Source organism: Heterodontus francisci, chromosome 8 (genome assembly GCF_036365525.1).
Source record: "Heterodontus francisci isolate sHetFra1 chromosome 8, sHetFra1.hap1, whole genome shotgun sequence".
Classification (NCBI taxonomy): Eukaryota; Metazoa; Chordata; class Chondrichthyes; order Heterodontiformes; family Heterodontidae; genus Heterodontus; species Heterodontus francisci.
Window position 1 is genome coordinate 122956388 of NC_090378.1, and position 26249 is coordinate 122982636.

The 26249-nt window shown below is 39.1% G+C and overlaps 1 gene segment (V, D, J or C); it reads left to right on the plus strand.

The window, feature by feature from the left end:
• Window positions 1-583: 583 nt before the first annotated feature.
• Window positions 584-26249, plus strand: part of LOC137373132 (Ig kappa chain V region Mem5-like) — a 133369-nt gene continuing 107703 nt past the window's right edge. Inside the window, 2 exon segments of the V gene segment in view lie at window positions 584-689; window positions 876-1175. Of these exon segments, the coding sequence occupies window positions 641-689; window positions 876-1175 (349 nt within the window).

Sequence of the window (26249 nt, forward strand, 5' to 3'; positions counted from 1 at the left end):
GTGGTCCTGTCGCCCAGCGGCCGGGTGGTCGGCACAGAGCCTCCCCGTCACCGGGAGGATTGGGAGTGGCTCTGCTGGCGTCAAGGTCCGTGGTGGCCTCATCCGGAGCCAACTTCAGGATCTCCCACCAGGGATCACAATGTCGAGGGAGCCTTAAAATCCAGGCCAGTGAGACAGAGTAACAGAGAGAGAGAGGCATTAAGAGAGGATGACAAAGAAAGAGCACAAAAGAGCAAAACAGAGACAAGGATAGACAGAAGGGGAGAGAAAGAGAGTGAGTGAGGGAGAGGGATAGTGAGAGAGGGAGACAGAGGAGGAGGAAGAGAGGGAGGAGAGGGAGAGTGAGGAAGAGAAGGAGGAGAGGGAGAGTGAGGAAGAGGAAGAGAGGGAGACAGAGGAAGAGGAAGAGAGGGAGGAGAGGGAGAGTGAGGAAGAGGGAGGGAGGAGAGGGAGAGTGAGAGAGGGTGGAAGAGCGAGAGAGAAGAGGAAGTGAGAGTTGCTGACGTGCCTTTCTCTGGGTGATACCATTTACATACTGAGAAACAGGCAGTCAGACTCTCACAGGCTGCAGCTTTATAAAGCAGAGTCCAGTGAAGGGAGAGTTTATCAGTAACCAGGCACAGAGACAGGAGCAGGCACCATGATTTCACCCATCCAGCTGATCTGGCCTCTGGCATTCTGCGTCGCAGGTACAAATCTCTCTCCTTCCACGGTTAATATTTTCCTGCTGTTTATTTCAGTCCAATTCTACTGACTTGTGATTGGAGGGAAAATGCTGAAACATGAGGAGCGGTCACTTTCTCTAATAATATCTCATTTTACAGGGTCTTTCTGTGACAGTTCTTACTTCACTCTGTTTCTCTATTACCCCTCAGGTATCAGTGGAGACACCATCATCATGACCCAGTCTCCACCGGCACTGTCAGTGACACTGGGACAGACCGCAACGATCACCTGTACAGCCAGCCAGTCCGTTAGCAATGAAGTAGCTTGGTATCAGCAGCGAGACGGTCAGAAACCCACTCTCCTGATCTATGAGGCAACGGATCGATACACAGGAATATCCGAACGATTCACCGGCAGTCAACAGAACACCAAATTCACTCTGACAATCAGTAATGTACAGAATGAGGATGTCGCAGATTATTACTGTCAGCAATATAACAGCTTCCCTCTACACAGTGAGACAGAGCCTTACAAAAACCTCAATACACACAGTCCCACCTCCTGTACTGACACATCCCACAGTTATATATAATATATAATAATGGACACACAGTCACGCCTCCTGCACTGACACATCCCACAGTTATATATAATATATAATATTGGACACACAGTCCCACCTCCTGTACTGACACGTCCCACATTTATATATAACATATAATAATGGACACACAGTCCCACCTCCTGCACTGACACATCCCACAGTTATATATAATATATAATATTGGACACACAGTCCCACCTCCTGTACTGACACGTCCCACATTTATATATAACATATAATAATGGACACACAGTCCCACCTCCTGTACTGATACATCCCACAGTAAAATATAAAGTATCATATTGGACACTCAGTCCCACCTCCTGTACTGACACGTCCCACATTTATATATAACATATAATAATGGACACACATTCCCACCTCCTGCACTGACACATCCCACAGTTATATATAATATATAACAATGGACACGCAGTCCCACCTCCGGCACTGACACATCCCACAGTTATATATAATATATAATAATGGACACACAGTCCCACCTCCTGCACTGACACATCCCACAGTTATATATAATATATAATAATGGATACACATTCCCACTTCCTGTACTGACACATCCCACAGTTATATATAATATATAATAATGGATACACATTCCCACCTTCTGTACTGACACATCCCACAGTGAACAATAATATATAATAATGGATACACAGTCCCACCTCCTGCACCGACACATCCCACAGTTATATATAATATATAATAATGGATACACATTCCCACCTCCTGTACTGACACATCCCACAGTAAAAAATAATATATAATAATGGATACACAGTCCCACCTCCTGCACTGACACATCCCACAGTTATATATAATATATAATAATGGACACACAGTCCCACCTCCTGCACTGACACATCCCACAATAATATATAATATATAATAATGGACACACAGTCCCACCTCCTGCACTGACACATCCCACAATAATATATAATATATAATAATGGACACACAGTCCCACCTCCTGCACTGACACATCCCACAATAATATATAATATATAATAATGGACACACAGTCCCTCCTCCTGTACTGACACATCCCACAGTTATATATAATATATAATAATGGATACACATTCCCACCTCCTGTACTGACACATCTCACAGTTATATAAAATATACAATAATGGACACACAGTCCCACCTCCTGTACTGACACATCTCACAGTTATATAAAATATACAATAATGGACACACAGTCCCTCCTCCTGTACTGACACATCCCACAGTTATATATAATATATAATAATGGATACACCGTCCCACCTCCTGCACCGACACGTCCCACAGTTATATATAATATATAATAATGGATACACATTCCCACCTCCTGCACTGACACATCCCACAGTTATATATAATATATAATAATGGATACACATTCCCACCTCCTGTACTGACACGTCCCACACTTATATATAATATATAATAATGGATACAGATTCCCAATTCCTGTACTGACATGTCCCACAGTTATATCTAATATATAATAATGGATACACAGTCCCACCTCCTGCACTGACACATCCCACAGTTATATATAATATATAATAATGGATACACTGTCCCACTTCCTGCACTGACACGTCCCACAGTTACATTTAATATATAATAATGGATACACATTCCCACCTCCTGTACTGAAACATCCCACAGTAAAAAATAATATATAACAATGGACACACATTCCCACTTCCTGTACTGACACGTCCCACAGTTATATATAATATATAATAATGGACACACAGTCCCACCTCCTGTACTGACACAACCCACAGTTATATATAATATATCATAATGGAAACACAGTCCCACCTCCTGAACTGACACAACCCACAGTTTTATATAATATATAATAATGGACACACAGTCCCACCTCCTGCACTGACACAACCCACAGTTATATATAATATATCATAATGGAAACACAGTCCCACCTCCTGCACTGACACAACCCACAGTTTTATATAATATATCATAATGGACACACAGTCCCACCTCCTGTACTGACACATCTCACAGTCATATAAAATATATAATAATGGACACACAGTCCCACCTCCTGTACTGACACATCCCACAGTTATATATAATATATAATAATGGATACACATTCCCACCTCCTGTACTGACACATCTCACAGTTATATAAAATATACAATAATGGACACACAGTCCCACCTCCTGTACTGACACATCTCACAGTTATATAAAATATACAATAATGGACACACAGTCCCTCCTCCTGTACTGACACATCCCACAGTTATATATAATATATAATAATGGGCACACATTCCCACCTCCTGCACTGACACATCCCACAGTTATATATAATATATAATAATGGATACACCGTCCCACCTCCTGCACCGACACGTCCCACAGTTATATATAATATATAATAATGGATACACATTCCCACCTCCTGCACTGACACATCCCACAGTTATATATAATATATAATAATGGATACACATTCCCACCTCCTGTACTGACACGTCCCACACTTATATATAATATATAATAATGGATACAGATTCCCAATTCCTGTACTGACATGTCCCACAGTTATATCTAATATATAATAATGGATACACAGTCCCACCTCCTGCACTGACACATCCCACAGTTATATATAATATATAATAATGGATACACTGTCCCACTTCCTGCACTGACACGTCCCACAGTTACATTTAATATATAATAATGGATACACATTCCCACCTCCTGTACTGAAACATCCCACAGTAAAAAATAATATATAACAATGGACACACATTCCCACTTCCTGTACTGACACGTCCCACAGTTATATATAATATATAATAATGGACACACAGTCCCACCTCCTGTACTGACACAACCCACAGTTATATATAATATATCATAATGGAAACACAGTCCCACCTCCTGAACTGACACAACCCACAGTTTTATATAATATATAATAATGGACACACAGTCCCACCTCCTGCACTGACACAACCCACAGTTATATATAATATATCATAATGGACACACAGTCCCACCTCCTGTACTGACACATCTCACAGTCATATAAAATATATAATAATGGACACACAGTCCCACCTCCTGTACTGACACAACCCACAGTTATATATAATATATCATAATGGAAACACAGTCCCACCTCCTGCACTGACACAACCCAGTTTTATATAATATATAAAATTGGACACACAGTCCCACCTCCTGTACTGACACATCTCACAGTTATATAAAATATACAATAATGGACACACAGTCCCACCTCCTGTACTGACACATCCCACAGTTATATATAATATATAATAATGGGCACACATTCCCACCTCCTGCACTGACACATCCCACAGTTATATATAATATATAATAATGGATACACAGTCCCACCTCCTGCACCGACACGTCCCACAGTAATATATAATATATAATAATGGATACACATTCCCACTTCCTGTACTGACACATCCCACAGTAAAAAAATAATATATAATAATGGATACACAGTCCCACCTCCTGCACCGACACATCCCACAGTAATATATAAAATATAATAATGGATACACAGTCCCACCTCCTGTACTGACACATCCCTCAGTAAAGAATAATATATAATAATGGACACACATTCCCACTTCCTGTACTGACACGTCCCACACTTATATATAATATATAATAATGGACACACATTCCCAATTCCTGTACTGACACGTCCCACACTTATATATAATATATAATAATGGATACACAGTCCCACCTCCTGTACAGACACGTCCCATAGTAAAAAATAATATATAATAATGGATACACAGTCCCTCCTCCTGTACTGACACATCCCACAGTTATATATAATATATAATAATGGGCACACATTCCCACCTCCTGTACTGACACATCCCACAGTGATATATAATATATAATAATGGACACACAGTCCCACCTCCTGCACTGACACATCCCACAGTTATATATAATATGTAATAATGGATACACATTCCCACTTCCTGTACTGACACGTCCCACAGTAATATATAATATATAATAATGGATACACATTCCCACCTCCTGAACTGAAACATCCCACAGTGTAAAATAATATATAACAATGGACACACATTCCCACTTCCTGTACTGACACGTCCCAAAGTTATATATAATATACAATAATGGACACACAGTCCCACCTCCTGTACTGACACAACCCACAGTTATATATAATATATCATAATGGAAACACAGTCCCACCTCCTGAACTGACACAACCCACAGTTTTATATAATATATAATAATGGACACACAGTCCCACCTCCTGTACTGACACATCTCACAGTTATATAAAATATATAATAATGGACACACAGTCCCACCTCCTGTACTGACACATCCCACAGTTATATATAATATATAATAATGGAAACACAGTCCCACCTCCTGTACTGACACATCTCACAGTTATATAAAATATACAATAATGGACACACAGTCCCACCTCCTGTACTGACACATCCCACAGTAAAAAATAATATATAATAATGGACACACAGTCCCACCTCCTGCACTGTTACATCCCACAGTTATATATAATATATAATAATGGATACACAGTCCCACCTCCTGCACTGACACATCCCACAGTTATATATAATATATATTAATCGGCACACATTCCCACCTCCTTCACTGACACATCCCACAGTTATATATAATATATAATAATGGACACACAGTTCCACTTCCTGTACTGACACGTCCCACAGTTATATATAATATATAATAATGGACACACAGTCCCACCTCCTGTACTGACACATCTCACAGTTATATAAAATATACAATAATGGACACACAGTCCCACCACCTGTACTGACACGTCCCACAGTTATACATAATATATAATAATGGACACACAGTCCCACCTCCTGTAGTGACACATCTCACAGTTATATAAAATATACAAGAATGGACACACAGTCCCACCTCCTGTACTGACACATCCCACAGTTATATATAATATATAATAATGGGCACACATTCCCACCTCCTGCACTGACACATCCCACAGTAAAAAATAATATATAATAATGGACACACAGTCCCACCTCCTGCACTGGTACATCCCACAGTTATATATAATATATAATAATGGATACACAGTCCCACCTCCTGCACTGACACATCCCACAGTTATATATAATATATAATAATGGATACACATTCCCACCTCCTGCACTGACACATCCCACAGTAAAAAATAATATATAATAATGGATACACAGTCCCACCTCCTGCACCGACACATCCCACAGTAATATATAAAATATAATAATGGATACACAGTCCCACCTCCTGTACTGACACATCCCTCAGTAAAGAATAATATATAATAATGGACACTCATTCCCACTTCCTGTACTGACACGTCCCACACTTATATATAATATATAATAATGGACACACAGTCCCACCTCCTGCACTGACACATCCCACAGTTATATATAATATATAATAATGGATACACATTCCCACTTCCTGCACTGACACGTCCCACAGTTTTATATAATATGTAATAATGGATACACATTCCCACTTCCTGCACTGACACGTCCCACAGTTATATATAATATATAATAATGGATACACAGTCCCACCTCCTGCACTGACACATCCCACAGTTATATATAATATATAATAATGGATACACATTCCCACTTCCTGCACTGACACGTCCCACAGTTTTATATAATATGTAATAATGGATACACATTCCCACTTCCTGCACTGACACGTCCCACAGTTATATATAATATATAATAATGGATACACATTCCCACCTCCTGAACTGAAACATCCCACAGTGTAAAATAATATATAACAATGGACACACATTCCCACTTCCTGTCCTGACACGTCCCACAGTTATATATAATATACAATAATGGACACACAGTCCCACCTCCTGTACTGACACAACCCACAGTTATATATAATATATCATAATGGAAACACAGTCCCACCTCCTGAACTGACACAACCCACAGTTTTATATAATATATAATAATGGACACACAGTCCCACCTCCTGTACTGACACATCCCACAGTTATATATAATATATAATAATGGACACACAGTCACGCCTCCTGTACTGACACGTCGCACATTTATATATAACATATAATAATGGACACACAGTCCCACCTCCTGTACTGACACATCCCACAGTTATATATAATATATAATATTGGACACACAGTCCCACCTCCTGTACTGACACGTCCCACATTTATATATAACATATAATAATGGACACACAGTCCCACTTCCTGTACTGATACATCCCACAGTTATATATAATATATAATAATGGACACACAGTCCCACCTCCTGTACTGACACAACCCACCGTTATATATAATATATCATAATGGAAACACAGTCCCACCTCCTGAACTGACACAACCCACAGTTTTATATAATATATCATAATGGACACACAGTCCCACCTCCTGTACTGACACATCTCACAGTCATATAAAATATATAATAATGGACACACAGTCCCACCTCCTGTACTGACACAACCCACAGTTATATATAATATATCATAATGGAAACACAGTCCCACCTCCTGCACTGACACAACCCACAGTTTTATATAATATATAATAATGGACACACAGTCCCACCTCCTGTACTGACACATCTCACAGTTATATAAAATATACAATAATGGACACACAGTCCCACCTCCTGTACTGACACATCCCACAGTTATATATAATATATAATAATGGGCACACATTCCCACCTCCTGCACTGACACATCCCACAGTTATATATAATATATAATAATGGATACACAGTCCCACCTCCTGCACCGACACGTCCCACAGTAATATATAATATATAATAATGGATACACATTCCCACTTCCTGTACTGACACATCCCACAGTAAAAAAATAATATATAATAATGGATACACAGTCCCACCTCCTGCACCGACACATCCCACAGTTATATATAATATATAATAATGGATACACATTCCCACTTCCTGGACTGACACATCCCACAGTTATATATAATATATAATAATGGATACACATTCCCAATTCCTGTACTGACACGTCCCACAGTAAAAAATAATATATAATAATGGATACACAGTCCCACCTCCTGCACCGACACATCCCACAGTAATATATAAAATATAATAATGGATACACAGTCCCACCTCCTGTACTGACACATCCCTCAGTAAAGAATAATATATAATAATGGACACACATTCCCACTTCCTGTACTGACACGTCCCACACTTATATATAATATATAATAATGGATACACATTCCCACCTCCTGTACTGACACGTCCCACAGTTATATATAATATATAATAATGGATACACAGTCCCACCTTCTGCACTGACACATCCCACAGTTATATATAATATATAATAATGGATACACATTCCCACTTCCTGCACTGACACGTCCCACAGTTATATATAATATGTAATAATGGATACACATTCCCACTTCCTGTACTGACACGTCCCACAGTTATATATAATATATAATAATGGATACACATTCCCACTTCCTGTACTGACACATCCCACTGTTATATATAATATGTAATAATGGATACACAGTCCCACCTCCTGAACTGAAACATCCCACAGTGTAAAATAATATATAACAATGGACACACATTCCCACTTCCTGTACTGACACGTCCCAAAGTTATATATAATATACAATAATGGACACACAGTCCCACCTCCTGTACTGACACAACCCACAGTTATATATAATATATCATAATGGAAACACAGTCCCACCTCCTGAACTGACACAACCCACAGTTTTATATAATATATAATAATGGACACACAGTCCCACCTCCTGTACTGACACATCTCACAGTTATATAAAATATATAATAATGGACACACAGTCCCACCTCCTGTACTGACACAACCCACAGTTATATATAATATATCATAATGGAAACACAGTCCCACCTCCTGCACTGACACAACCCACAGTTTTATATAATATATAATAATGGACACACAGTCCCACCTCCTGTACTGACACATCTCACAGTTATATAAAATATACAATAATGGACACACAGTCCCACCTCCTGTACTGACACATCCCACATTAAAAAATAATATATAATAATGGACACACAGTCCCACCTCCTGCACTGGTACATCCCACAGTTATATATAATATATAATAATGGATACACAGTCCCACATCCTGCACTGACACATCCCACAGTTATATATAATATATAATAATGGATACACATTCCCACCTCCTGCACTGACACATCCCACAGTTATATATAATATATATTAATGGGCACACATTCCCACCTCCTTCACTGACACATCCCACAGTTATATATAATATATAATAATGGACACACAGTTCCACTTCCTGTACTGACACGTCCCACAGTTATACATAATATATAATAATGGACACACAGTCCCACCTCCTGTGGTGACACATCTCACAGTTATATAAAATATACAAGAATGGACACACAGTCCCACATCCTGTACTGACACATCCCACAGTTATATATAATATATAATAATGGGCACACAGTCCCACCTCCTGTAGTGACACATCTCACAGTTATATAAAATATACAAGAATGGACACACATTCCCACCTCCTGCACTGACACATCCCACAGTAAAAAATAATATATAATAATGGACACACAGTCCCACCTCCTGCACTGGTACATCCCACAGTTATATATAATATATAATAATGGATGCACAGTCCCACCTCCTGCACTGACACATCCCAAAGTTATATATAATATATAATAATGGATACACAGTCCCACCTCCTGCACTGACACATCCCACAGTTATATATAATATATAATAATGGATACACAGTCCCACCTCCTGCACTGGTACATCCCACAGTTATATATAATATATAATAATGGATGCACAGTCCCACCTCCTGCACTGACACATCCCACAGTTATATATAATATATAATAATGGATACACATTCCCACCTCCTGCACTGACACATCCCACAGTAATATATAAAATATAATAATGGATACACAGTCCCACCTCCTGTACTGACACATCCCTCAGTAAAGAATAATATATAATAATGGATACACATTCCCACTTCCTGGACTGACACGTCCCACAGTAAAAAATAATATATAATAATGGATACACAGTCCCACCTCCTGCACCGACACATCCCACAGTAATATATAAAATATAATAATGGATACACAGTCCCACCTCCTGTACTGACACATCCCTCAGTAAAGAATAATATATAATAATGGACACACATTCCCACTTCCTGTACTGACACGTCCCACACTTATATATAATATATAATAATGGATACACATTCCCAATTCCTGTACTGACACGTCCCACAGTTATATATAATATATAATAATGGATACACAGTCCCACCTCCTGCACTGACACATCCCACCGTTATATATAATATATAATAATGGATACACATTCCCACTTCCTGCACTGACACGTCCCACAGTTATATATAATATGTAATAATGGATACACATTCCCACTTCCTGCACTGACACGTCCCACAGTTATATATAATATATAATAATGGATACACATTCCCACCACCTGAACTGAAACATCCCACAGTGTAAAATAATATATAACAATGGACACACATTCCCACTTCCTGTACTGACACGTCCCACAGTTATATATAATATACAATAATGGACACACAGTCCCACCTCCTGTACTGACACAACCCACAGTTATATATAATATATCATAATGGAAACACAGTCCGACCTCCTGAACTGACACAACCCACAGTTTTATATAATATATAATAATGGACACACAGTCCCACCTCCTGTACTGACACATCCCACAGTTATATATAATATATAATAATGGACACACAGTCCCACCTCCTGTACTGACACGTCCCACATTTATATATAACATATAATAATGGACACACAGTCCCACCTCCTGCACTGACACATCCCACAGTTATATATAATATATAATATTGGACACACAGTCCCACCTCCTGTACTGACACGTCCCACATTTATATATAACATATAATAATGGACACACAGTCCCACTTCCTGTGCTGATACATCCCACAGTAAAATATAAAGTATCATATTGGACACTCAGTCCCACCTCCTGCACTGACACATCCCACAGTTATATATAATATATAATAATGGACACTCAGTCCCACCTCCGGCACTGACACATCCCAAAGTTATATATAATATATAATAATGGGCACACATTCCCACCTCCTGCACTGACACATCCCACAGTTATATATAATATATAATAATGGACACACAGTCCCACCTCCTGCACTGACACATCCCACAGTTATATATAATATATAATAATGGATACACATTCCCACTTCCTGTACTGACACATCCCACAGTTATATATAATATATAATAATGGATACACATTCCCACCTTCTGTACTGACACATCCCACAGTGAACAATAATATATAATAATGGATACACAGTCCCACCTCCTGCACCGACACATCCCACATTTATATATAATATATAATAATGGATACACATTCCCACCTCCTGTACTGACACATCCCACAGTAAAAAATAATATATAATAATGGATACACAGTCCCACCTCCTGCACTGACACATCCCACAGTTATATATAATATATAATAATGGACACACAGTCCCACCTCCTGCACTGACACATCCCACAGTTATATATAATATATAATAATGGATACACATTCCCACCTCCTGTACTGACACATCTCACAGTTATATAAAATATACAATAATGGACACACAGTCCCTCCTCCTGTACTGACACATCCCACAGTTATATATAATATATAATAATGGATACACATTCCCACCTCCTGTACAGACACGTCCCACAGTAAAAAATAATATATAATAATGGATACACATTCCCACCTCCTGTACTGACACATCTCACAGTTATATAAAATATACAATAATGGACACACAGTCCCTCCTCCTGTACTGACACATCCCACAGTTATATATAATATATAATAATGGATACACAGTCCCACCTCCTGCACCGACACGTCCCACAGTTATATATAATATATAATAATGGATACACAGTCCCACCTCCTGCACCGACACGTCCCACAGTAATATATAATATATAATAATGGATACACATTCCCACCTCCTGTACTGACACGTCCCACACTTATATATAATATATAATAATGGATACACATTCCCAATTCCTGTACTGACATGTCCCACAGTTATATCTAATATATAATAATGGATACACAGTCCCACCTCCTGCACTGACACATCCCACAGTTATATATAATATATAATAATGGATACACTGTCCCACTTCCTGCACTGACACGTCCCACAGTTATATATAATATGTAATAATGGATACACATTCCCACTTCCTGTACTGACACGTCCCACAGTTACATTTAATATATAATAATGGATACACATTCCCACCTCCTGTACTGAAACATCCCACAGTAAAAAATAATATATAACAATGGACACACATTCCCACTTCCTGTACTGACACGTCCCACAGTTATATATAATATATAATAATGGACACACAGTCCCACCTCCTGTACTGACACAACCCACAGTTATATATAATATATCATAATGGAAACACAGTCCCACCTCCTGAACTGACACAACCCACAGTTTTATATAATATATCATAATGGACACACAGTCCCACCTCCTGTACTGACACATCTCACATTTATATAAAATATATAATAATGGACACACAGTCCCACCTCCTGTACTGACACAACCCACAGTTATATATAATATATCATAATGGAAACACAGTCCCACCTCCTGCACTGACACAACCCACAGTTTTATATAATATATAATAATGGACACACAGTCCCACCTCCTGCACTGACACAACCCACAGTTTTATATAATATATAATAATGGACACACAGTCCCACCTCCTGTACTGACACATCCCACAGTTATATATAATATATAATAATGGGCACACATTCCCACCTCCTGCACTGACACATCCCACAGTTATAGATAATATATAATAATGGATACACAGTCCCACCTCCTGCACCGACACGTCCCACAGTAATATATAATATATAATAATGGATACACATTCCCACTTCCTGGACTGACACGTCCCACAGTAAAAAATAATATATAATAATGGATACACAGTCCCACCTCCTGCACCGACACATCCCACAGTAATATATAAAATATAATAATGGATACACAGTCCCACCTCCTGTACTGACACATCCCTCAGTAAAGAATAATATATAATAATGGACACACATTCCCACTTCCTGTACTAACACGTCCCACACTTATATATAATATATAATAATGGATACACATTCCCAATTCCTGTACTGACACGTCCCACAGTTATATATAATATATAATAATGGATACACAGTCCCACCTCCTGCACTGACACATCCCACAGTTATATATAATATATAATAATGGATACACATTCCCACTTCCTGCACTGACACGTCCCACAGTTATATATAATATGTAATAATGGATACACATTCCCACTTCCTGTACTGACACGTCCCACAGTTATATATAATATATAATAATGGATACACATTCCCACCTCCTGAACTGAAACATCCCACAGTGTAAAATAATATATAACAATGGACACACATTCCCACTTCCTGTACTGACACGTCCCACAGTTATATATAATATACAATAATGGACACACAGTCCCAACTCCTGTACTGACACAACCCACAGTTATATATAATATATCATAATGGAAACACAGTCCCACCTCCTGAACTGACACAACCCACAGTTTTATATAATATATAATAATGGACACACAGTCCTACCTCCTGTACTGACACATCTCACAGTTATATAAAATATATAATAATGGACACACAGTCCCACCTCCTGTACTGACACAACCCACAGTTATATATAATATATCATAATGGAAACACAGTCCCACCTCCTGCACTGACACAACCCACAGTTTTATATAATATATAATAATGGACACACAGTCCCACCTCCTGTACTGACACATCTCACAGTTATATAAAATATACAATAATGGACACACAGTCCCACCTCCTGTACTGACACATCCCACAGTTACATATAATATATAATAATGGGCACACATTCCCACCTCCTTCACTGACACATCCCACAGTTATATATAATATATAATAATGGACACACAGTTCCACTTCCTGTACTGACACGTCCCACAGTTATATATAATATATAATAATGGACACACAGTCCCACCTCCTGTACTGACACATCTCACAGTTATATAAAATATACAATAATGGACACACAGTCCCACCTCCTGTACTGACACGTCCCACAGTTATACATAATATATAATAATGGACACACAGTCCCACCTCCTGTAGTGACACATCTCACAGTTATATAAAATCTCCAAGAATGGACACACAGTCCCACCTCCTGTACTGACACATCCCACCGTTATATATAATATATAATAATGGGCACACATTCCCACCTCCTGCACTGACACATCCCACAGTTATATATAATATATAATAATGGACACACAGTCCCACCTCCTGCACTGACACATCCCACAGTTATATATAATATATAATAATGGATACACATTCCCACCTCGTGGACTGACACGTCCCACAGTAAAAAATAATATATAATAATGGACACACAGTCCCACCTCCTGCACTGGTACATCCCACAGTTATATATAATATATAATAATGGATACACAGTCCCACCTCCTGCACTGACACATCCCACAGTTATATATAATATATAATAATGGATACACATTCCCACCTCCTGCACTGACACATCCCACAGTAATATATAAAATATAATAATGGATACACAGTCCCACCTCCTGTACTGACACATCCCTCAGTAAAGAATAATATATAATAATGGATACACATTCCCACTTCCTGGACTGACACGTCCCACAGTAAAAAATAATATATAATAATGGATACACAGTCCTACCTCCTGCACCGACACATCCCACAGTAATATATAAAATATAATAATGGATACACAGTCCCACCTCCTGTACTGACACATCCCTCAGTAAAGAATAATATATAATAATGGACACACATTCCCACTTCCTGTACTGACACGTCCCACACTTATATATAATATATAATAATGGATACACATTCCCAATTCCTGTACTGACTCGTCCCACAGTTATATATAATATATAATAATGGACACACATTCCCACTTCCTGTACTGACACGTCCCACACTTATATATAATATATAATAATGGATACACATTCCCAATTCCTGTACTGACTCGTCCCACAGTTATATATAATATATAATAATGGACACACATTCCCACCTCCTGCACTGACACATCCCACAGTTATATATAATATATAATAATGGATACACATTCCCACTTCCTGCACTGACACGTCCCACAGTTATATATAATATGTAATAATGGATACACATTCCCACTTCCTGCACTGACACGTCCCACAGTTATATATAATATATAATAATGGATACACATTCCCACCTCCTGAACTGAAACATCCCACAGTGTAAAATAATATATAACAATGGACACACATTCCCACTTCCTGTACTGACACGTCCCACAGTTATATATAATATACCATAATGGAAACACAGTCCCACCTCCTGCACCGACACGTCCCACAGTTATATATAATATATAATAATGGACACACAGTCCCACCTCCTGTACTGACACCTCTCACAGTTATATAAAATATATAATAATGGACACACAGTCCCACCTCCTGTACTGACACAACCCACAGTTATATATAATATATCATAATGGACACACGGTCCCACCTCCTGAACTGACACAACCCACAGTTTTATATAATATATAATAATGGACACACAGTCCCACCTCCTGTACTGACACCTCTCACAGTTATATAAAATATATAATAATGGACACACAGTCCCACCTCCTGTACTGACACAACCCACAGTTATATATAATATATCATAATGGAAACACAGTCCCACCTCCTGCACTGACACAACCCGCAGTTTTATATAATATATAATAATGGACACACAGTCCCACCTCCTGTACTGACACATCTCACAGTTATATAAAATATACAATAATGGACACACAGTCCCACCTCCTGTACTGACACATCCCACAGTTATATATAATATATAATAATGGGCACACATTCCCACCTCCTTCACTGACACATCCCACAGTTATATATAATATATAATAATGGACACACAGTTCCACTTCCTGTACTGACACGTCCCACAGTTATATATAATATATAATAATGGACACACAGTCCCACCTCCTGTACTGACACATCCCACAGTTATATAAAATATACAATAATGGACACACAGTCCCACCTCCTGTACTGACACGTCCCACAGTTATATATAATATATAATAATGGATACACATTCCCACCTCCTGTAGTGACACATCCCACAGTTATATATAATATATAATAATGGGCACACAGTCCCACCTCCTGTAGTGACACATCCCACAGTTATATATAATATATAATAATGGACACACATTCCCACCTCCTGCACTGACACATCCCACAGTTATATATAATATATAATAATGGACACACAGTCCCACCTCCTGTAGTGACACATCCCACAGTTATATATAATATATAATAATGGACACACAGTCCCACCTCCTGTAGTGACACATCCCACAGTTATATATAATATATAATAATGGACACACAGTCCCACCTCCTGTACTGACACATCCCACAGTTATATATAATATATAATAATGGACACACAGTCCCACCTCCTGCACTGACACATCCCACAGTTATATATAATATATAATAATGGACACACAGTCCCACCTCCTGTAGTGACACATCCCACAGTTATATATAATATATAATAATGGACACACAGTCCCACCTCCTGTACTGACACATCCCACAGTTATATATAATATATAATAATGGACACACAGTCCCACCTCCTGCACTGACACATCCCACAGTTATACATAATATATAATAATGGACACACAGTCCCACCTCCTGTAGTGACACATCCCACAGTTATATATAATATATAATAATGTGCACACATTCCCACCTCCTGCACTGACACATCCCACAGTTATATATAATATATAATAATGGACACACAGTCCCACCTCCTGTAGTGACACATCCCACAGTTATATATAATATATAATAATGGACACACAGTCCCACCTCCTGTACTGACACATCCCACAGTTATATATAATATATAATAATGGACACACAGTCCCACCTCCTGCACTGACACATCCCACAGTTATATATAATATATAATAATGGATACACATTCCCACCTCGTGGACTGACACGTCCCACAGTAAAAAATAATATATAATAATGGACACACAGTCCCACCTCCTGCACTGGTACATCCCACAGTTATATATAATATATAATAATGGATACACAGTCCCACCTCCTGTACAGACACGTCCCACAGTAAAAAATAATATATAATAATGGATACACATTCCCACCTCCTGCACTGACACATCCCACAGTAATATATAAAATATAATAATGGATACACAGTCCCACCTCCTGTATTGAAACATCCCACAGTTATATATAATATATAATAATGGATACACATTCCCACCTCCTGCACCGACACATCCCACAGTTATATATAATATATAATAATGGATACACATTCCCACCTCCTGCACCGACACATCCCACAGTTATATGTAATATATAATAATGGATACACAGTCCCACCTCCTGTACAGACACGTCCCACAGTAAAAAATAATATATAATAATGGATACACATTCCCACCTCCTGTACTGACACATCCCACAGTTATATATAATATATAATAATGGATACACATTCCCACCTCCTGCACCGACACATCCCACAGTTATATATAATATATAATAATGGATACACATTCCCACCTCCTGTACTGACACATCCCACAGTAAAAAATAATATATAATAATGGATACACAGTCCCACCTCCTGCACTGACACATCCCTCAGTAAAAAATAATATATAATAATGGATACACAATCCCACATCCTGCACCGACACATCCCACAGTTATATATAATATATAATAATGGATACACAGTCCCACCTCCTGTACTGACACATCCCACAGTAAAAAATAATATATTATAATGGACACACATTCCCACCTCCTGCACTGACACATCCCACAGTTATATATAATATATAATAATGGATACACAGTCCCACCTCCTGCACCGACACATCCCACAGTTATATATAATATATAATAATGGATACACATTCCCACTTCCTGGACTGACACGTCCCACAATAAAAAATAATATATAATAATGGATACACAGTCCCACCTCCTGCACCGACACATCCCACAGTAATATATAATATATAATAATGGATACACATTCCCACCTCCTGTACTGACACATCCCACAGTAAAAAATAATATATAATAATGGATACATATTCCCACCTCCTGCACCGACACATCCCACAGTAATATATAAAATATAATAATGGATACACATTCCCACCTCCAGCACTGACACATCCCACAGTTATATATAATATGTAATAATGGATACACATTCCCACTTCCTGTACTGACACATCCCACAGTTATATATAATATATAATAATGGATACACATTCCCACCTCCTGCACCGACACATCCCACAGTAATATATAAAATATAATAATGGATACACAATCCCACCTCCTGTACTAACACATCCCTCAGTAAAAAATAATATATTATATTGGACACACAGTCCCACCTCCTGCACCGACACATCCCACAGTAATATATAAAATATAATAATGGATACACATTCCCACCTCCAGCACTGACACATCCCACAGTTATATATAATATGTAATAATGGATACACTGTCCCACTTCCTGTACTGACACATCCCACAGTTATATATAATATATAATAATGGATACACATTCCCAATTCCTGTACTGACACATCCCACAGTTATATATAATATATAATAATGGATTCACAGTCCCACCTCCTGCACTGACACATCCCACAGTTATATATAATATATAATAATGGATACACATTCCCACTTCCTGTACTGACACATCCCACAGTAAAAAATAATATATAATAATGGATTCACAGTCCCACCTCCTGCACTGACACATCCCACAGTTATATATAATATATAATAATGGACACACAGTCCCACCTCCTGTACTGACACGTCCCACAGTTATATATAATATATAATAATGGATACACAGTCCCACCTCCCGCACTGACACATCCCACAGTTATATATAATATATAATAATGGACACACAGTCCCACCTCCTGTACTGAAACATCCCACAGTAAAAAATAATATATAATAATGGACACACAGTCCCACCTCCTGCACTGACACATCCCACAGTAAAAAATAATATATAACAATGGACACACATTCCCACTTCCTGTACTGACATGTCCCACAGTTATATATAATATATAATAATGGACACACAGTCCCACCTCCTGTACTGACACAACCCACAGTTATATATAATATATCATAATGGAAACTTAGTCCCACCTCCTGCACTGACACAACCCACAGTTTTATATAATATATAATAATGGACACACAGTCCCACCTCCTGTACTGACACATCTCACAGTTATATAAAATATATAATAATGGACACACAGTCCCACCTCCTGTACTGACACAACCCACAGTAATATATAATATATAATAATGGATACACATTCCCACCTCCTGTACTGACACATTCCACAGTAAAAAATAATATATAATAATGGATACACAATCCCACCTCCTGCACCGACACATCCCACAGTTATATATAATATATAATAATGGATACACAATCCCACCTCCTGCACCGACACATCCCACAGTAAAAAATAATATATTATAATGGACACACATTCCCACCTCCTGCACTGACACATCCCACAGTTATATATAATATATAATCATGGATACACATTCCCACATCCTGTACTGACACATCCCACAGTAAAAAATAATATATAATAATGGATACACAATCCCACCTCCTGCACCGACACATCCCACAGTTATATATAATATATTATAATGGACACACATTCCCACCTCCTGCACTGACACATCCCACAGTTATATATAATATATTATAATGGACACACATTCCCACCTCCTGCACCGACACATCCCACAGTTATATATTCTTTTGGGCCTCCTTATCTCGAGAGACAATGGATACGCGCCTGGAGGTGGTCAGTGGTTTGTGAAGCAGCGTCTGGAGTGGCTATAAAGGCCAATTCTGGAGTGACAGGCTCTTCCACAGGTGCTGCAGAGAATTTTGTTTGTTGGGGCTGTTGCACAGTTGGCTCTCCCCTTGCGCCTCTGTCTTTTTTCCTGCCAACTACTAAGTCTCTTCGACTCGCCACAATTTAGCCCTGTCTTTATGGCTGCCCGCCAGCTCTGGCGAATGCTGGCAACTGACTCCCACGACTTGTGATCAATGTCACACGATTTCATGTCGCGTTTGCAGACGTCTTTATAACGGAGACATGGACGGCCGGTGGGTCTGATACCAGTGGCGAGCTCGCTGTACAATGTGTCTTTGGGGATCCTGCCATCTTCCATGCGGCTCACATGGCCAAGCCATCTCAAGCGCCGCTGACTCAGTAGTGTGTATAAGCTGGGGATGTTGGCCGCTTCAAGGACTTCTGTGTTGGAGATATAGTCCTGCCACCTGATGCCAAGTATTCTCCGAAGGCAGCGAAGATGGAATGAATTGAGACGTCGCTCTTGGCTGGCATACGTTGTCCAGGCCTCGCTGCCGTAGAGAAAGGTACTGAGGACACAGGCCTGATACACTCGGACTTTTGTGTTCCGTGTCAGTGCGCCATTTTCCCACACTCTCTTGGCCAGTCTGAACATAGCAGTGGAAGCCTTACCCATGCGCTTGTTGATTTCTGCATCTAGAGACAGGTTACTGGTGATAGTTGAGCCTAGGTAGGTGAACTCTTGAACCACTTCCAGAGCGTGGTCGCCAATATTGATGGATGGAGCATTTCTGACATCCTGCCCCATGATGTTCGTTTTCTTGAGGCTGATGGTTAGGCCAAATTCATTGCAGGCAGACGCAAACCTGTCGATGAGACTCTGCAGGCATTCTTCAGTATGAGATGTTAAAGCAGCATCGTCAGCAAAGAGGAGTTCTCTGATGAGGACTTTCCGTACTTTGGACTTCGCTCTTAGACGGGCAAGGTTGAACAACCTGCCCCCTGATCTTGTGTGGAGGAAAATTCCTTCTTCAGAGGATTTGAACGCATGTGAAAGCAGCAGGGAGAAGAAAATCCCAAAAAGTGTGGGTGCGAGAACACAGCCCTGTTTCACACCACTCAGGATAGGAAAGGGCTCTGATGAGGAGCCACCATGTTGAATTGTGCCTTTCATATTGTCATGGAATGAGGTGATGATACTTAGTAGCTTTGGTGGACATCCGATCTTTTCTAGTAGTCTGAAGAGACCACGTCTGCTGACGAGGTCAAAGGCTTTGGTGAGATCAATGAAAGCAATGTAGAGGGGCATCTGTTGTTCACGGCATTTCTCCTGTATCTGACGAAGGGAGAACAGCATGTCAATAGTCGATCTCTCTGCACGAAAGCCACACTGTGCCTCAGGGTAGACGCGCTCGGCCAGCTTCTGGAGCCTGTTCAGAGCGACTCGAGCAAAGACTTTCCCCACTATGCTGAGCAGGGAGATTCCACGGTAGTTGTTGCAGTCACCGCGGTCACCTTTGTTTTTATAGAGGGTGATGATGTTGGCATCGCGCATGTCCTGGGGTACTGCTCCCTCGTCCCAGCACAGGCATAGCAGTTCATGTAGTGCTGAGAGTATAGCAGGCTTGGCACTCTTGATTATTTCAGGGGTAATGCTGTCCTTCCCAGGGGCTTTTCCGCTGGCTAGGGAATCAATGGCATCACTGAGTTCCGATTTGGTTGGCTGTATGTCCAGCTCATCCATGACTGGTAGAGGCTGGGCTGCATTGAGGGCAGTCTCAGTGACAGCATTCTCCCTGGAGTACAGTTCTAGGTAGTGCTCAACCCAGCGGTCCATCTGTTTGCGTTGGTCAGTGATTATGTCCCCCGATTTAGATTTGAGGGGGGTGATCTTCTTGATGGTTGGCCCAAGAGCTCTCTTCATGCCATCATACATTCCTCTGATGTTTCCGGTGTCTGAGGCCAGCTGAATATGACTGCATAGGTGTTGCCAGTAGTCGTTTGCGCAACGCCTAGCTGTTCTTTGTACAGTACTTCTGGCTGCTTTAAGTGCTGCGGATGTTAAATCGCTGGGGGCTTTCTTGTAGTTCAAAAGTGCAACAGTCCCACCTCCTGCACTGACACATCCCACAGTTATATATAATATATAATAATGGATACACATTCCCACTTCCTGTACTGACACGTCCCACAGTTATATATAATATATAATAATGGATACACATTCCCACTTCCTGGACTGACACGTCCCACAGTAAAAAATAATATATAATAATGGATACACAGTCCCACCTCCTGCACCGACACATCCCACAGTAATATATAAAATATAATAATGGATACACAATCACACCTCCTGTACTGACACATCCCTCAGTAAAAAATAATATATTATAATGGACACACAGTCCCACCTCCTGCACCGACACATCCCACAGTAATATATAAAATATAATAATGGATACACATTCCCACCTCCTGCACTGACACATCCCACAGTTATATATAATATGTAATAATGGATACACATTCCCACTTCCTGTACTGACACGTCCCACAGTTATATATAATATATAATAATGGATACACATTCCCAATTCCTGTACTGACACATCCCACAGTTATATATAATATATAATAATGGATACACAGTCCCACCTCCTGCACTGACACATCCCACAGTTATATATAATATATAATAATGGATACACATTCCCACTTCCTGTACTGACACGTCCCACAGTTATATATAATATGTAATAATGGATACACATTCCCACTTCCTGTACTGACACGTCCCACAGTTATATATAATATATAATAATGGATACACATTCCCACCTCCTGTACTGAAACATCCCACAGTAAAAAATAATATATAATAATGGACACACAGTCCCACCTCCTGCACTGACACATCCCACAGTAAAAAATAATATATAACAATGGACACACATTCCCACTTCCTGTACTGACACGTCCCACAGTTATATATAATATATAATAATGGACACACAGTCCCACCTCCTGTACTGACACAACCCACAGTTACATATAATATATCATAATGGAAACTTAGTCCCACCTCCTGCACTGACACAACCCACAGTTTTATATAATATATAATAATGGACACACAGTCCCACCTCCTGTACTGACACATCTCACAGTTATATAAAATATATAATAATGGACACACAGTCCCACCTCCTGTACTGACACAATCCACAGTTATATATAATATATCATTATGGAAACACAGTCCCACCTCCTGCACTGACACAACCCACAGTTTTATATAATATATAATAATGGACACACAGTCCCACCTCCTGTACTGACACATCTCACAGTTATATAAAATATACAATAATGGACACACAGTCCCACCTCCTGTACTGACACGTCCCACAGTTATATATAATATATAATAATGGACACACAGTCCCACCTCCTGTAGTGACACATCTCACAGTTATATAAAATATACAATAATGGACACACATTCCCACCTCCTGCACTGAGACATCCCACAGTTATATATAATATATAATAATGGACACACAGTCCCACCTCCTGCACTGACACATCCCACAGTTATATATAATATATAATAATGGATACACATTCCCACCTCGTGGACTGACACGTCCCACAGTAAAAAATAATATATAATAATGGATACACAATCCCACCTCCTGCACCGACACATCCCACAGTTATATATAATATATAATAATGGATACACATTCCCACCTCCTGCACCGACACATCCCACAGTAAAAAATAATATATTATAATGGACACACATTCCCACCTCCTGCACCGACACATCCCACAGTTATATATAATATATAATAATGGATACACATTCCCACCTCCTGTACTGACACATCACACAGTAAAAAATAATATATAATAATGGATACACAGTCCCACCTCCTGCACTGACACATCCCTCAGTAAAAAATAATATATAATAATGGATACACAATCCCACCTCCTGCACCGACACATCCCACAGTTATATATAATATATAATAATGGATACACATTCCCACCTCCTGCACTGACACATCCCACAGTTATATATAATATACAATAATGGATACACAGTCCCACCTCCTGCACCGACACATCCCACAGTTATATATAATATATAATAATGGATACACAGTCCCACCTCCTGCACTCACACATCCCTCAGTAAAAAATAATATATAATAATGGATACACAATCCCACCTCCTGCACCGACACATCCCACAGTTATATATAATATATAATAATGGATACACATTCCCACCTCCTGCACTGACACATCCCACAGTTATATATAATATACAATAATGGATACACAGTCCCACCTCCTGCACCGACACATCCCACAGTTATATATAATATATAATAATGGATACACAGTCCCACCTCCTGCACTGACACATCCCTCAGTAAAAAATAATATATAATAATGGATACACAATCCCACCTCCTGCACCGACACATCCCACAGTTATATATAATATATAATAATGGATACACATTCCCACTTCCTGGACTGACACGTCCCACAGTAAAAAATAATATATAATAATGGATACACAGTCCCACCTCCTGCACCGACACATCCCACAGTAATATATAATATATAATAATGGATACACAGTCCCACTTCCTGTACTGACACATCCCACACTTATATATAATATATAATAATGGATACACATTCCCACTTCCTGTACTGACACGTCCCACAGTTATATATAATATATAATAATGGATACACATTCCCACTTCCTGTACTGACACATCCCACAGTTATATATAATATATAATAATGGATACACATTCCCACTTCCTGTACTGACACGTCACACAGTTATATATAATATATAATAATGGATACACATTCCCAATTCCTGTACTGACACATCCCACAGTTATATATAATATATAATAATGGATACACAGTCCCACCTCCTGCACTGACACATCCCACAGTTATATATAATATATAATAATGGATACACATTCCCACTTCCTGTACTGACACGTCCCACAGTTATATATAATATGTAATAATGGATACACATTCCCACTTCCTGTACTGACACGTCCCACAGTTATATATAATATATAATAATGGATACACATTCCCACCTCCTGTACTGAAACATCCCACAGTAAAAAATAATATATAATAATGGACACACAGTCCCACCTCCTGCACTGACACATCCCACAGTAAAAAATAATATATAACAATGGACACACATTCCCACTTCCTGTACTGACACGTCCCACAGTTATATATAATATATAATAATGGACACACAGTCCAACCTCCTGTACTGACACAACCCACAGTTATATATAATATATCATAATGGAAACTTCGTCCCACCTCCTGCACTGACACAACCCACAGTTTTATATAATATATTATAATGGACACACAGTCCCACCTCCT